This window comes from Lepidochelys kempii, chromosome 2 (assembly GCF_965140265.1).
Source record: "Lepidochelys kempii isolate rLepKem1 chromosome 2, rLepKem1.hap2, whole genome shotgun sequence".
NCBI classification, from domain to species: Eukaryota; Metazoa; Chordata; order Testudines; family Cheloniidae; genus Lepidochelys; species Lepidochelys kempii.
The window spans coordinates 88,548,934-88,565,757 of record NC_133257.1 but is presented as its reverse complement, the minus strand read 5'-3'; the positions used below and the strand labels follow the sequence as shown (position 1 = coordinate 88,565,757).

Sequence of the window (16,824 nt, the reverse complement as noted above, 5' to 3'; positions counted from 1 at the left end):
ATTTAACCATAATCATAATATGACAGCACTTCAATAATATGAATTAATTTAGTCTCACAATACTCATTGTGGCCAGGTAGGGATGTATTATCGTCTCCATTTTATAGATGGGGAAACTGAGGTACAGAGCAATTACGTGACTGACCATGGTCACATAAGAAGCTTGTGGCAGGCCCTCAGAACTGAACCACAAGTACCCTCCTTCCTCTTATGAAGTGAGCCAGTTTTCAGATCTCTAATGTGTGCACTTGCCTTGTAAAAATATTTTTATTTTTATTTATTTTGGATAGGGCGTAACAGTCACTGGGGCTTGACTGCTGTTACTGCTTCTTGATGTGCCAAATTACCTTTAGAGATGGCTCAGCACTTTTGAGAACCTAGCCTTTTATGGGGTTCAACACAAGGCAATTACATGCCATGAAATACTATAAATTAAACGAGATTTTATCATGTATGTAATTATTTATTGAGCTGAGAATCCATAGAAGGTAAACAAATGTTTACAATATCATACAGTAAGCATTTCCAGGGCTTAATAAAAATGATTGTCACTCACCGTGCTTCACAAAAAATTTTCTTTTAATGAATAAATAATTTGATGAAATCAAAAAATATTTACAATATAGACAAATGAAAAAAGCTTTGGATATATTAATCTGAGCATCCTGTATTTTGCATTTTCTAACTGTATTTCTATCAAGACTGCCTCTGAAATGATACAAACTGGACAGAAACTGCAACTCAGCAAAGTTAATGTGGTTTGTTACATGTGTATCCATTAGTTCAAATAAGCTACATATGCTTCATTTATTATGCATGTGTTAGAATACAAATATAACTAAAATCATATATTATCAGAATGTTAGACAGCATTCTCCACAAAACAGAAATGTACACTAGGCTGTGACAATAACAGAGGATCACAGGCAACAAAATATAACAGAAAAATACAAATTCCTTCATCAGAATATAATTGTGCTCTTTAATTTACCAGATGACTATGCTGCTCTATCAAACTGATGGTTTTGCATAAATGCAGCATCCAACAACCACCATGTGTTTGTATGTGTGTCAAGCAGCGGCATTACAGTGGAAATTGGGCAGTGCAAGCAGTTTTTATAAACACTTTCTCCAGCTCTTAAAAAGAGCGAATTATACAGAGCAATAGAAGCATAACACTGAGAAGTCTTCATCTCATATACACAAATATCATGAAACAACTTGCTTTGTTTGTGGCGGTGAGAGGAGCTTTATCACTGCTGTTTGTGCAATCACCCAGAATTCAAGTATTCCAAAGCCACTTCATAGCAGAATTTGTATTGATCCTGAAAAATCAACAGAAACAACCCCCCACAAAGTTATTCACAGAAGAAATTTAATTAAGGACTTCAGTATTTCTGTTCTATTAAAATTATTTACTATCAGTCAGTGTGAATGAGTTTGCAAAAGCAATTTGTATTTAGATAAGAAAAGCATCACACTAATAATTCAATAGTACATACAGTAACTGACATTGTTGATCATACAATAACAATACTATATTTAGCTATGCAAACATCTCTATAATGGGACATTTGGAAACCAGTAAACAAACTGACTTGTAAATCTTTAGTAACCTGTCAAAAAACTCATGCCCAGTAGATATTGGAATTCCTTTGCCGTAACATTGATGTTAAAATAGGCCTGGTTACTACTATTTTCCAGTTCATAAATTTCATTTTATTTTTGTCTATGAACTCACTCAGTTTCTTTATTACTCCTCCTCTACACCTAATTCAAAATCCCCACAAGCCCACACTCCAGTTATTTTTCCTCTCACACTAGAGCACATACATCAGGTATTGAGTTTTACTGTCACATAAGGGGTATTTTCAGCTACCAAACTGTCTTTGCACACATGCCTGTGTTTATACTGAAGTGGGGCCATCTGGAACTAGGGGAGCAATCCAGCACAATCCCTGAAGAAGCACCCTGGTGCAGGAGTGGCTAGTTATATGGGCCCGTGGTGCTCATGCTCCAGGAATATGCAGGGCCTGGGGGCCCAGCTCCACCAATGTTCAGGGTCAGGTCTCTTCCCTGGCCCCGCCTCCCCCCTCCACATGCCTCCCCCAGAGAGTCTCCCGCCCCCGCCTTCCGCCCCTGGGCAATTTAAAAAGGCCGGGGGGGGCCCCGGCTGCCGTCGCCACCACTGGCAGTGCAGCGGGGTTAAGGCGGCTTCCTGCCTGGCCTCGCTCTGGGCTGCTCCTGGAAGTGGCTGGAATGGCCCTACGGTCCCGGGAAAGAGGGAGTGTCTCCATTCTGAGCGCTGACTTTGCAGGTCCCATTGGCTGGGAACTGTGGCCAATAGCTGCGGGGGCGGTGTCTGCAGGCAGCAGTGCATGAAATCCCCCTGCCCCCTCCCCCGCAGAAGCTGCTGCCAGAGGGGTTTGCGGGTAGCTTTCGGGAGCCACCTGAGGTAAGCGCTGCACCCCTCACCCTCACCTCTCCCGCACCCCGAACCCCTGCCCCAGCCCAGGGCCTGCACTATGCACCCAAATTCCCTCCCAGAGCCTTAGGCAGGTGTGTGTGCGCGTGGGGGGCACCACCAAAAATGATACAAACCTGCCGCTCCTGCCCTGGTGAGCAAATGGTGTGTGCATGTCACAGAGGTGGAGGAAGAGATAGGACCACTTTGCACTTCCCTTTTGCACCTCCAGGGGCACAGAGGGACTGCAAAGGCCTGGCTCTTATACCTCCCTGCTTGCTGCTCATCCACATATGGGCAAGGCACAATCTAGTCTTCTGAGCAGTTGTACAAGGCGTGGCAGGTAACTCTGAGGGTTCTGTGTTTTGTGTCCACTTCTTTTTATGTTTCTGCTGATCAGTGACTTTATTTTGTAAAATGATAAACATTTAAATGTAACAAAAAGCTGAAGAGAACATGGCTGTTATTCCATTAAATCTAAGTGTTAGCTGTTCTGATTTCCAAAAATTAAGTTTCAATGTACCGCCAACTAGATTATCATTTTCTATCAATGGAGTAAGCACTGCCTCTATCATAAGCACTTTAATTAAGTTATAAAACGTGACAGTAATAATGACATAGCTAGCTGGCTGACAGCACTCAGCCTTTACCTTTATGCTGAACACCATAAGTAGGTAGGATATGATTATACTTCAGCAATATTCTTCTTTTGCCTGAAGCAAACATTTGAAGGGATTCTGTCTATTGTCCACTCAAGTCACATGTTAATTATTCAACATGTACCTGAATGATTTCAATAGCTACTTTTGAATCAGAAGAAGAAAAAAAGCCAACAGCAATTGTTAAAACAAAGAGATGCATTTTCCTGCAGCCTTCATTTTGCAGCTGCCACTTTAAAAGTTAAGGAACAAAGTTGTTTGGACTTAAACCGTCACGGTTGTGAGCGAGTGTACTGAAGGCTTTAAGATCCTGTAGGGTCACATAAACTGTGGTGTATTTGGATCTCTTCTGAACGAGGAAAAAAACCCAGAAATATGGGGTAAATTATATCTTTACTATTTTTATTGCATATGTATAGGTGACTAAATCACAGTCATGTTATCATTATGGAACACACATTGGGACAATGATCAACCAGCCAGCCATTCTCATTTCTTCCAAGCTCATTTCATAGTGATTTACTGATTTAGCAGAATAACTGACATTTCCAGTAAATGCAAGCCCTAGATAACTGCCTTATAGAATAGACATTATTGTTCCCCCATGCTCACTGCTGTGTGTCCTTTGCAAATTTTACTATTTGTTTGATGATAAATATTAAAAACCTTTTTATGTTACCTAGCTTCAGAGAGGAATATTTATATGGAGCACATATTGGTAGACCCAGTAATGTTTATTATGAAACTCGTTGACATGCTTCAGTAAAGATACCCTAGTGCTAAATGTTACTTGTATATTATGACTATAGAATTTCATGAATTTTCTGTTTTTTAGATGAATGTGTCACTCAGATTTTTGTACTTGGAAGGGTTCAATGAAATTAGGAGATGAATCTGTAAATCCGCACCACAAAGAATATCCTTAATCCAGTGAGAAAATGTGTAACAATATTTACTCAGCAATCCTGAGCATTTATTTTTATTCCTGTGAAATAAATGAATCAGAGATCACTGAGATCCATGAAAAGAGAAAAGGAGTACTTGTGGCACCTTAGAGGCTAACAAATTTATTTGAGCATAAGCTTTCGTGACCTTATGCTCAAATAAATTTGTTAGTCTCTAAGGTGCCACAAGTCCTCCTTTTCCTTTTGAGAATGTAGACTAACACGGTTGCTACTCTGAAAACTGAGATCCATGAATTTATCCACAGGTGATGCATGGGGGGGACACGCGGGGTCACATGATCTGCCAAGGCATGATTCTGCCAAGGCTGGGAGTTGGGCTGAGCAAAGCCCTGGGGGACGTACTGGGGAAAGGCACCGACATCATGCGCTCCCACTGAGCTCCGCTAGGTGGTGCCTGGAGCAGGGAAATGACATCAGGCTGGTAGTAGGCTCAACAGTGGAGCCCGCTTGGGTGTGTGCAAGGCTATAGATGGGAGCTTGGGGCAATGAAGGGGGGAGGCAGCAGGAGCAGTGAGGGGATGGGACGGTGGGGAGTCCATGGCAGACAGTGGGGGCCAGGGGCAATGAGGGATGGGCGGGGAGCCTGGGGAGGCAGCAGGGGGATAGGGAGGTGGGTGGAGAGCCCGGGGGAGGCATTGGGGGCCAGGGTGATGGGAGATGGATGAGGGGCTCAGTAAAGCGCAGGGGTGGGCGAATTCGTGGGGGGCTGGGGAAGAGGCAGCGGGGCCGTGGGGGATGGGAAGGTGGGTGGGAGCTCAGTAGCGGTCCAAACCAAAGCCATTTCCCAAGAGTGATGGGATCTGGAGTTCTGAACTGGCCCAATTATAAAAATAAACCTGAGCTGTGATGTTGAAATCAGGCCCTAGATCTGATCTTCCTCATGTTTCTGAGTGGTTTGGATTCTGTGTCCTAGTTATGGGTCCATCTCTAGCTAAAAGTGAACTGTAAAGAGAAAATGGAACTGCAGGCAAGCTCAGAAACATGACTTGAATGTCCCTGCTAACTAGGCTGGGCATAGGAGATTGATCACAGAAAACTGTTTTAATTTACTTTCCAGATTGTTTTTCAAACCACTGTCTGCCTGCCGTTAAATCTGTTTTTCCCAGTTTGCTAATGATCCCCCATTCTATGGTACTATAGATACCAGAATAGTCAGATGCCAGAAGAGACATCGTAGCCACCAGGCAGTTTAGCATGAGATTTCTGGTACTTGTGGTGCCCAAGAGAGCCAATGTCTCCTTGTAAACCCAGAAGAGAAAGCAGATTCAAATGGAGAGGAAAAATAATTTTATAAGGTTAAATTAGAACTGATTCCTGACATAATTATTGCGTGCTGATTGGTTTGCAAATATCTCTGTTCTTCAAATTGATATAACACATCAGTGCAATCCAGAGCTTCTTCATGTGTAGCTCTCTTTTAGCACAATCTCCATTGGCTATTATATAGTATCATAAAATATGAACAGCAAAAGTAGCTCTAGAAATCAAAACTCTTTTGTCTCTTGAGTACCTGCCCTGAACCCTGCTGCATACCACCAGAACCTTTAAATTGTGTCCCCCCGCCCCCCCTCCCGATCAGCAGTTACCAGTCACCTCTGACTTAAACTCACAGAGACCTGAGAACAGCAGGCATGCCAGGTACAAATCCGCATCTACACAGACTGAGTGGAAAAGTAGGACATTTCTCTCTACATCCAGCAAATAAAAAATTAGGAGTGTCCTGAGACAGGAGCCAAATGAATGGCCCACTCCCAACATCACGAAAGCTGGAAGGTCCCTCACCTCCAGATGACTGACAGTCTTACATTGCTAGCTTGCCTCCTCAGAGTGGCAGCCTCAAACTCCCTGCTCATCTCATGCTGCTGGCAAGGTGCTGGTTCACCTAAGGACCCAGCTCGATGTCTCTCTCTTACTGATGCCTGGCCTGAGGGAGGGACAGGAATTCACAGCAGTGGAGGTGGGACACCTTGGTAGGTCTGAGGAGAAGGGGTTTCTTCAAAAGAGAGGCAGGGCATACTGGGACTTGCTGCAACCAAAAATATGGACCTGGTCCTACCTCATAGAAGGCAGAAACCCTCCATCTTCCTAGCACATCACCCCTAAGTAGCTTGGCCAACCCACTAGCATTCACTATTCCTCAAGGTGTTCAACACGTGAGGCCAGACTGGGAGTGGAGATCTCTCCTAAGGGTACAGGGGTGGAGGGTGTCACAGTTCTGTGGGATCTCCCTGCCTCCTCCTTGGGATTTTGGGGTAGAAAAGATGCCCAAACACAGTTCAGTCCCAATTAACCAATCCCCTATTGTCCATAGATTACACAGTTAACTCATACTGGGTTATGATTCCTGAAATTACCCAAATACTACATCTGTCATTGAAGCTAATCTGCTTTCAAAAAGTCAGACTCTAAAAGCAGTGCTTTTAAGGCACCCCGCCATAAAGTACAGTGGCACTGTCCCCCTTAATTCAATAGCCTGTTTCTACAGAGGTTTTGAAGGTCTGAGACCATCACATTGAATTGGGTGGAACTGTACATCTTTCTCCCAATACAGAACTATAAGCAGAACATAAGAGCCTGCTGATTTAAGCTGTCCTACAGCTCTTGTGTCATAGCCACTAGTGTTTCTGCAATTCTACATCTAAAAGATTCAATAAAACACTCTATAAGAAAATAATTGCACATGGCCCCTTGTTTCCGAACTCCTTTAATCTTTCTATGAGGTAGAGCAACCATAATTAAATGCAATATTCTGGATGTCACACTGAAATTCACGGCTTTGATAAATATTAGGCAATTAAGCTATTTATAAAATATATAATTTGAAAATCTGGCATTTCATTTTACATTATTATTATTTCTGCTGTGCGATGACTGCTCTCCTCATGGATCACACTGCCAGAAAGGCAAATTAATAAAGATGTTCTGTTGAAAGTTTTAAACTATTTCAAAAATTCAAATGAACAGAGACAAAGTCTCCTTGGGAAGAAAGCAGTGTAAAAATACTCTTATAAGTGAAATGATTTCATTATCCCCTTTGAAAACGACTTGCATGCTTTCTCAACAACTCCCACTGAAAATCTTGGAAATCTCCCCAAACCTTATGATAAAAGGGAACATTTTCTATTTAGTGGTGCAGTTAAAAAAGCTCATACCAGAAGGTCCACCATGTTAGGCTTATTATTTCTCAGTGTCTTCACAGCATGGAATACATCAACTGCCCTCTGGTGCCGAAGCATTTCACAAACAATGCTGATTGCACAAAATGTCCCACTGCGGCCACCTCCGTTTCTACAATAAAAGTGATAAAATGGCTCCATTACTCATGACTGTATGTTACTAGTTCTCATACTGTGTCTGAATGTTCTACGAGACGTGCAATGCAAATACTGGTGAACCAATGGCTATTAATGCCTCTGAACTCTAAGAAGGATGCAATTTCTAATTAAAATGAATAGGCTGAATTATCCAACATGTATGCTACAGAATCCATCAGCTTGGAAGCCTGAGGGTAACAGAGTGTTTAAATTTTGCACTAGTCTTTTCTATTAATTCATAAATCTGAAGAACAAAGTAACTATTTGGAAAATAGAATAGAGACAGAGGAGCCTGATTCTCATTCACACTAAGGCTCCGTTCCCTTGCTCTGGCAGTACAAAGGAGCCTTAAAGTGGGGTAAATTACATTTCTGTTCAATTTGAGGCCCCTTTACACTTATATAGCAACCTTAGTGTAACGAGACTCAGACTCAGAAATGCTAAAACATTAAACAGATTTTGGAGTTTGGTTTTGAGCTGGTTACAAGTTTTTCTATTCTAGGTTATGGTGCCTTATTTCTGGACTCAAAGGTTCTCAGGTAACAGTAAAAGAGCCCTGCCCAACTTATAATTTGTATTGATAACTGTACTCTTAACATAGCCATTAGGTGGTGCTGCAATATCCCACTACATTTACCTGTACCTTGTGGCATTAGGTACAGGCATTACACTCACTGCATGGGAATGAGTGCTTTTACAACTGTATGTTCCCCCATCATCCATAGTTTCAGAAGATGAGAACCCACACTAACTTGCTGACTAAAAGCCAGTCATAAATGTTCATAGGCATGATCAAATATAGTATTTAATAGTGCTTTATCTTCAGCTATTTTTAATCTTCAAGAGAATCTCTTTCCAGAAACCCTATTATTTCTACAACTATTCCAATCAGAGTCTTTAGGCTGCACTTCATTGGAAATAATAAACCTTAATAATTACCAGAGTGAAGACTAGTTAGCTAGCGGGTCTTTCAAACCAGCACTCACAAATGGTTGATTTTCAAAGGAAGCTATGAAATCGCACATCTGTCACATCCAGGCAGTATGAAAAGAATGCTCTCTGCTGCCAAAACATTGGCTGATATTGTGGGACTCTTTGAGAATGTTAATTAAACTAAAGTCATTTAAAAGGATTATGTCAGAGCTTTTTTCTTTTCTCTACTGCCAGGAAGTGACGCGTGCGTGATGTGGTATAACTATTTAATATCATCAGTAACTATAGGGATAACAGTAATTTGCACTTCAAAAGGGCCTTTCAGCTGAGGATCTCAAAACATTAATTAGTTAAACCACACAATACTCCTTTGATGTCAGTATCATTATCCCCATTCTACAGATGGGGAAACTAAAGCACAAAGAGATTGAGTGACTTGTGCAAGGTCAGTGTAAATGGGCAACAGTAATAAACTTGCAGTTTTTATCTGTAGTTACTAATTTCTATTAAATGTAAACAGAACGGTCAGAACGTTATTTTCTAATTTAGGCCCCAATTCATGAAAGCACTTAAGGGTGTGCGTAATTCCATCACTAATCAGGGCAGCACTCAAGCCAATGCTTAATTGAACAGGAATGTTTCCTGAATTGCAGCCTCAGTTCATGAGAACTCAATCCTCTGTGAGAGCTGAGGGAAAACAGCACATGGCAGGTTCTAAGTCCTAAGAGAGGAATAGTGGGCAGATTAAGAACTTGTACCTCCACATGGAGCCATGTAAACTTGAGGCCCTCATGCATGTATATATGACCCTCAGGAAAGAGGCTCTCAGATTTCTCCCAAAGAACATGAATGGAAAACCCAACTTCCCACAAATGAAAAACCTTCATGAGCTTCCACTGTTTTTCAACGAGGTGCTGTGTAATTCAATTCCAAATTATGGGATAATTACAAGGATGCCTCTTACCTTCATGCAAATCCTTTAAAACCCAAAGTACAGTAAATATTTATACCACCCCCTTGCTTTCCTACCTTCAAATACTTACAAACAATGTACGACTGTACGTCCTTCTCCTCCATTGTATTCTTCCTGCCATTTCTCCACCTGACGTATTTGTTTCAAGAAAGAACGTTTGGACACTGGAGTATCTCTGTACATGGGCCATCCCAGGAACTGAAACTGCTGCACCATCCGATACCCATCTTGGGGCTGCAAAGATCCGAACAATAAGCAAGAAAAAAGCGAAGGCATTATTTACACTATATTCAAATGGCATACAATTTAAACTTTCTCATCAAAGTTGTTAAAGGACATCACTGCTTACAAATTACTAAAGTAATTTCAGCTGCCCTTGAGAGTTATGGCTTTTAATCTCCAAAAGAGTTATTAAGCACACAATGTTTTAAGTAGCAGGATATACAAAGAGACTAGAGCAGAACAATGCTACAGCTACAAGAGTCAAGTAAATGATAATTTAATATTATAGTAGTCACTCGATAGCAAAGTGAAAGTCACAATACAATTTCAATTATAACCTCTGGTTTTTCACATGCTCATAACTTTCAGCTTTTTGGAAGAAATGTCCTGTTTCTTTCATTTTAAAAAGAAAGTTTGAGCAAAATCTTTCAAGCCATTATGAGGAAAGCAGGAGTGAAAAAAATAAACATGTTTAAAACATGCACTTTATTAACTGGGCTATGCACAAACTCTCAAGAGAAATAGTTCTGAAGAGAGGCTTTACTATATCAATTAATGCATGGAACAAAAACCCAGAATGTTTACATGACAATGTTGTTGTTATTGCTGTTACACAGTAGTAATAGAGAGGGTGACAGATTAACAAAAGAAGGGACTACAGCAGAGCTGAGGCAGAGTAAATTTTGATTGTCATAGAATCACAGAAGTGTAGTACTGGAAGGGACATCAATAGGTCACCAAGTTCAGTCCCCTGCACTCAAGGCTTATATGGGATTTGCCTGCTTTCTGTCAAAATTTGGAACCTATTGCACCCCTGGCTGGTCCTTTCCATCTGACTGCCCCTCCCCTCAAAATAGGATTAATATTGATCAGCGATTATTAAATCACACATCCTATTAACATTTCATGGGTTTTTTGATTTTACTCATGAAAAATCACTGGGGACTTCAAGGCCCTAGAAATCTGAAAGAATGGGAAGTGAAGGCTTATTCACTGGCTCTCTGGACTGGGAAGTAGGGCCCCAGGTACCTCTTTGGCTCTTTCCTCTCTTGTTGCGGGAGCAGGACACAGGACTTGTCTTTGCTTGTCCTGGGGAGGACTGGCCCTCAGTGCAATCCATGACCTCACTGACCGACTAGGGAGTGCTGCCCATTCTTTCCAATGTCTCCTCAGTTTTGGGAGGAAGTGCCAAGTCCATTTTGCTGGGCCCTCTTTGCCTGGATGGGATGGAATGGGATGCCTGATCTGCTTCATGTCTCTCTCAACCTGGCTTAAGTGGATGTCTGCTGGCTTCAGGAGGTATGGTGAAGTATATTATCACACCACATTAGTATCTTTATAAAGTGCTCACTTCTTTGAAACGCACGTATGTTAAAAGGTGCACTTAAAGGACTGTGCACTTCATAGAGATCCCGGTACAGTATTTACAAGAAGCAAACCTCTCTCTCAAAGAAGTGGTATTGGTGCATTTTGCCTTTTTTTCTATTTAAAGCGCCAGGACATTCAGTGCAGATTATGATAAGGCTGAACTCTTCAAGTACAAGTGTAAAAAAATGCAGATGTTAAAGGCTTCCATTTTCAAAAATGACCTAGTGAGTTCTGGGGGCCCAACTTGAGGCACGAGTTCTGAGGGCCCAACTTGTTTTTCAGGGTTAGGTGCTCAATGCTTTCTGGCAATTACATCCCTTTAAGATGTTTAAAGTTGGGAACTTCAAAGTTAAGGTACCCCAAATCACAACTCATTTTTGAAAATTTAGGCCATGATTCTTGCATCAAAGTAATGTTGCTCATAAAGCCCCTGGTTTTTATTTTTTGTTACATTTATTCAATAAACTAACACAATGTATTTTAAAACATAAACTGAATTATGCACAACAAAATATGCAACGTGGGCTAACTGCTGTAACAACATTAACTTCTGCAATTCCTGGTTAACAGTACAATCTTAATGCTGTATTTTTCTCATGTGAATGTAATAAACATAACAAAGGCACATGGTAGAAAAATGTCTTTATTCTGATTACATATACATAGCCTTATTCTGATTCTATGTATGAACCATATATCTATAAGCTTGTTCTCAGACTTCGGAGTGTGAGGTGCTTTTGCATGTTTAACCTTTACTTTTTGTTTAATCTTTACTTTTATAACCTCAGTAAGGTTTGCTCATTACCTTCAATTTTACACACATTATTATTATACAGATATACACACATTTATTTTATTAATATATAGTCCTGATTAAAACTAACTGGATATTTGGAGGAAAGATTTCTTAGTTAACATTTCCCCCCTGTCAATCGAAATGGTTAAGTTTAAAAAAAAGAGAGAAACTGAATAAGGTTCTTACTCTTGCTGCATTATAAATTCGGAATATCCGGCTGATTATGTCTTCTTCTAAATCAGCTGATACAAATTCCACCTGAATGGGACCATGTCGGTGCACCCCATTTTCTGGCCAGTACTGGGGACACAACTACAGGAGATCAAAATCACAGACAAGCACAGTTATTTATAAGAACATTGATATCCTGGAACATCCCTGGAGAATGCATTTTTCTTGTCTTTTAATATGGATCATTTCATTTAATTTTTTCTCTTTTTCAAGTGTTACTAAAATTCTCACACACATTATTATAAAATTGTAGTTTCCCAATCTCCAGGCCAGTTTTTTCAGTATTCCAACTTTACTTTTGCAGAACAAATTTAACCAAATAAATTCTTAAGTAACTGCACCTCATATGGCTCATTGCTGTATTCTTAACTCTTTGGTGTTTGGAGTCACACATTTCTGACACTCAACATCAATTAAGTGTTCAGATATGATGGGATGTGGGGATGCTGTTGAACGACATCCCATTTAGAGTGTGCTGTGAACAGAGGACCAAAGGCCTGATATCTTAAAGTGTTCTAAGTGTATTGATACCAGTTCATAACCGCAGTGCAATGTGTTATTGCTGTTATAAAAGTAGAGCTATTCTCAAAACTCCAGTGCCTAAATTCTGGACTCAGTTTAGCTCCAGACTAGTGAACTGGCTAAAATAAGCACTGCTTGAAATTTTCAGTGACCAGTCAGTCTTACATTTGTGAATGCCACTTTACAGTAGAAAATATGACCTAGAGATCACAGAAGAATATGAATATGTATCTTGAACAGTTTAAGTGTCCAATAAAAATTTTTTGGCTTAATCCTGAAATGAATCACCTGACTCTTGGTCTTCTACCCCTAATACTTTAAAGATTAATTCAACACTTTGATGGGGATTCTCAGAATTGCCCTCTATACAGTGTGTTCACTTTCTGGGATATTTAGGTTTGCAGTGTTGTTGTGGCTGTCCTGGTCCCAGGACATTAGAGAGACAAGGTGATATCTTTTATTGGACCAACTTCTGTTGGGGAAAGAGACACTTTTTTAAGCTTACCGAAGAAGAGCTCTGTATAAGCTCAAAAGATTTTCTTTCACGAACAGAAATTGGTCCAATAAAAGATACTACCTCACCTACCAGGGATACCTATAGCAGTTCATGGCCAGGCATGCAGCAAAATTAAGTATGAGAATGAGCAAACTAACGCTTGCTTGCAGGAGCATTGATCTCATATTTTAAAACTTCATTTTATTCAAAAAAGTAGCAGTGGCCTTCATTCTGTTGCAGGCGATCCACAGCTGAGCTGACAAATCAGACATGCTACAGCTGTTGTTTTGCACTTCTTTATAACACTCATCCCTCAACAGAGCCACTCATAAATTACTGCATTTTACGAAAATGTGGCCCTTTAAAACAGAGTAAAAATAGGACAAAGTCTGATTTGCATATCAGTTCAATTTAACAAATTAAAAACAAAAAAATCCAATTAGGATAATGTATTTTCTTTTTTTAAAAACACTCTACATTCACAGCTCACACTGATGAGCAAATTACTTTTAGACTCTGCTCTGAATCTTAATCATGTTTTCATTATGAAATACACTTATCTGTATTGAGTAACAAAATACAATGAACATAGATAGCTAATGTAGGTTTCCAACATGCTGTACAACTCACTGTAAGTCCTTCCATTATGTAGTAATACCATTCCAATGGCTTTTTGAAAAATACTTAAAGATCATATAAAGGCTAAGATGTTTGGCACAGCAGTTGTAGGAATCCATGATTTTCAAATATGTAGGACATTTGGTTTGAGGGTTTTTTTGTGAATGTGAGTGGTTGGATGTATGTGATGTATCAACTTCTTTAGGGTAGATGTTTAGGGTTTGATTTCTCAGGAAGGCATGGAATTCCCCCTAAACTGGAGTATATATACAGCAGCTGCAGCAGATCCACATGGCTACCATGTAGCAGCCATGGTCCTTCATAAAATGGACTATCTTGAATGGTTACTTGCAAATCTTCCTTTGACAAGAATCAGTATGAGAAGATTTAGACTTCTCAAATCTCTCCAAATTGCATCTTCCAACTTCATTTGTGGTTGGCCCCATATCTACTTGCTTCGACTTCAGCTCTACAAACTTTCTATAAAAGCATACCTTTTTCTGCATGCTGGACATGACCCCACCACTGCAATTGTCCTGTTCTCAACTGGGGTAAGACTGCAACTTCCTGGGATCGTCTACATATCTCTTCATTTGTGACAAAACCATCTCAACATATGTTAATAATGTGCCGTAACTTTTGTCACTAAAACTATTTATTTTCCCCTCCTATGTTTTATTTTTAATGGCCATGATCCTGCTCCACATAGCAGGGCTGTCGTCACTATCATGGTGAACACTCGTATCTTAGATGTCACAGAGATATCCTGCCACACAGAGGCCTTTGAAGATTCTGAAATGCCACTGATGCAAGATCAATTCGACATGTGAATTCTTTGGTTATACAACCTCCTGCTCTCAACCAACTAGCCAGATAGATGAAACCATTTACCCATTCAATGTCATTGCCATCTACACACAGGCCATTCACTTCCATTTTACAGGAAGCATGCATAGCTTTGGTTTTATCACCATTGATCTTAAGTCCCACAGATTTTGCAATTTTTTTGTAGATCTTCCAGCATTAGCTGTAGTTGGCCAATAGGCATTTCAAGTAAGAAAATATCATTTGCATACTCAAGATCCTAAATTTTGCAACTCCTACTTGGGCCTCAATCAGTTTTGGATTGGAAGAGGGGCTGTATCATCCCTTTTTTCCAAAAGGGAGAGTGATTAGTTTGCTCAGATTATAGGGGAATAATGCTGCTGTCAGTGTCAGGGAAAGTGTTTATGACCATACTACTGAACTGACTGAAATTGGGCCTTAAACCAAAAATGACAGATAACTAATGTGGTTTCTGTACTGGCCAATCTACAATCTATGCTATATATGCTCTGTGAAATGTTACTGAAAAACGCCTAGGGCAACAAAAGACAGTTAACACCATGTTTATAGACCTTGTAGCTGGTTTTGACTCAGTGCACCAATCACCCTTGTGAATAATGACACACCAGGATGGGGTGCCTGAGGACTTAATGTTCAGAGTGGACAAACTACCATGGTACGTTTAGCTGTGTGAGGGTCAATGGCTGTACTACAGGCTGGTTTTCAGCAGAATCAGAAGTGCACCAGGGTTGATTCCTCTCACCTATGTTATTTAATGTTCTAACAGAGTATCTGATGTATGTATTACAGTAATATGTAAATACATTATATAGAAATAAATAAATAAATAAATAACTATTTTGACAATAATTAGTAATAACGCTGAATGATAATGGTTTTCAATAAACCAGCCCTCTTTTCCTTCTTTTTGCTTTTTGAGTTTTGAGATTTATTCCTAATGAAAAGCTTGTCACTTACGTTTGAGAAAAAAGTTTAATGAATTGCAAAGACAGGTGTATTACCTGACACATTATATATCCCAATAGCTTTTAATAGTGAGTAAGGCCAATAAATGCCTAAAATAGCCAAACACTATTATACATTCAAAACACAGCCTACAAATTCACAAACTCTGTGTAGCAGTTACTAAAAGTCTGACTCCCTAGAGTGTTTCCTCATTCACACTGAAAATAACCTCAGACTCATGAATAAAAGTTTTTTCTTTAATTTCTAGACAAGTAAGAATGGTTAGGGATTCAGAAGCTCAGTATTTAAGACAGTGTTTGGAATTTGTAGGCACTTTTTTGAAAGCCCAGGTTGAAAACTTTTATGTTTTTTAAAACAAAATCTTAATGTTAACATGAAATAAATGTGAGCATTTTTCTATGTATGACTTAAACTTGTTAAAAAAGAGATTCTTGAACACATCAGGAATAAATATCAGATGCAGCATACTACAGCATATTAATTTTGACGTTACTTTAACCAAATATTAAAAGCATTTTAGAACATTTACATAGTAGGGTCTTGTTTACTGCATTGCTCCTGTTTAATGCCAGTGTTAAAAAGTAAAGTCAGTGCTTAAGGAAATTGCCATATCAGAAGCCCAGAATGGCTCAAGTTCTCTACTTTTTTAAAGAACAGATATATCTTTCTAACGAACAATGAGCAGCTATATTGTAAGCTAATTAAAAATGCCCCATACATTTGCTTCATCTCTGTTCTGGAGAGAGCCCCTCTATGGAGAGAAGATAGTCCAGTCTCCATTCCTGTTTAGTTCTTGTCCTCTCCACTGAGGCTGCCACTTACAGATCCAATTTGTGCCAAATGTGATGCTGATTTTTGTGATGGGAATGACTGTCCACTAGTAGAATCATAGAAATCAAGGTTGGAAGGGACCTCAGGAGGTCATTTAGTCCAACCCCCTGCTCAAAGCAGGACCAATCCCCAATTTTTGCCCCAGGTCCCTAAATGGCCCCCTCAAGGATTGAACTCCCAACCCTGGGTTTAGCAGGCCAATGCTCAAACCACTGAGCTATCCCTCCCCCTGTCTAGGTAGACCAAGACCACAGACTCATTTCAGGCAAGCAACACGGGAAAGCTGTGAATTTCTGTTAACTTTTGGCCACTATGAACTTGTTTTAAACTTTGAGCCAAGTCCTAGAACTGAAAGGTTCAACATTCTATTACCAATTCCCAAGGAGTTAGGGGTGTGTGTGTGTGTATTTACATAATGGTGGACAAACTTATGATGGCCTCATTCTTTCCTCCCTTCCCTCCCTTTGCCTATCCACGAGCTATGAATCAATTTTCTAGTGTTTGTGAATGCTGTTTTATAACCCAAATTATGTCCTAACACTGTTCTGAAGCACACATGTACTACCTAAACACAAGCATTACTCTGTAAAGTACTTTGATTGGAGCAGTTTCTAGGACTT

The 16,824-nt window shown here is 39.9% G+C and overlaps 1 protein-coding gene across 9 annotated transcripts in view; it reads right to left on the bottom strand.

Moving 5' to 3' along the window:
- Nucleotides 1-528: 528 nt before the first annotated feature.
- Nucleotides 529-16,824, bottom strand: part of PTPRM (protein tyrosine phosphatase receptor type M) — an 832,874-nt gene continuing 816,578 nt past the window's right edge. For 8 of the 9 annotated variants that reach the window (XM_073331568.1, XM_073331567.1, XM_073331560.1 and 5 more), the window contains 4 exons: nucleotides 11,881-12,006; nucleotides 9,379-9,542; nucleotides 7,241-7,376; nucleotides 529-1,325 (listed from right to left, as the gene is read on the bottom strand). In XM_073331568.1, the coding sequence (XP_073187669.1) occupies nucleotides 1,272-1,325; nucleotides 7,241-7,376; nucleotides 9,379-9,542; nucleotides 11,881-12,006 (480 nt within the window). In that variant the 3' untranslated portion in view covers nucleotides 529-1,271. The remainder of the gene's footprint in view (nucleotides 1,326-7,240; nucleotides 7,377-9,378; nucleotides 9,543-11,880; nucleotides 12,007-16,824) is intronic. The other variant, XM_073331566.1, reaches the window with a different exon arrangement.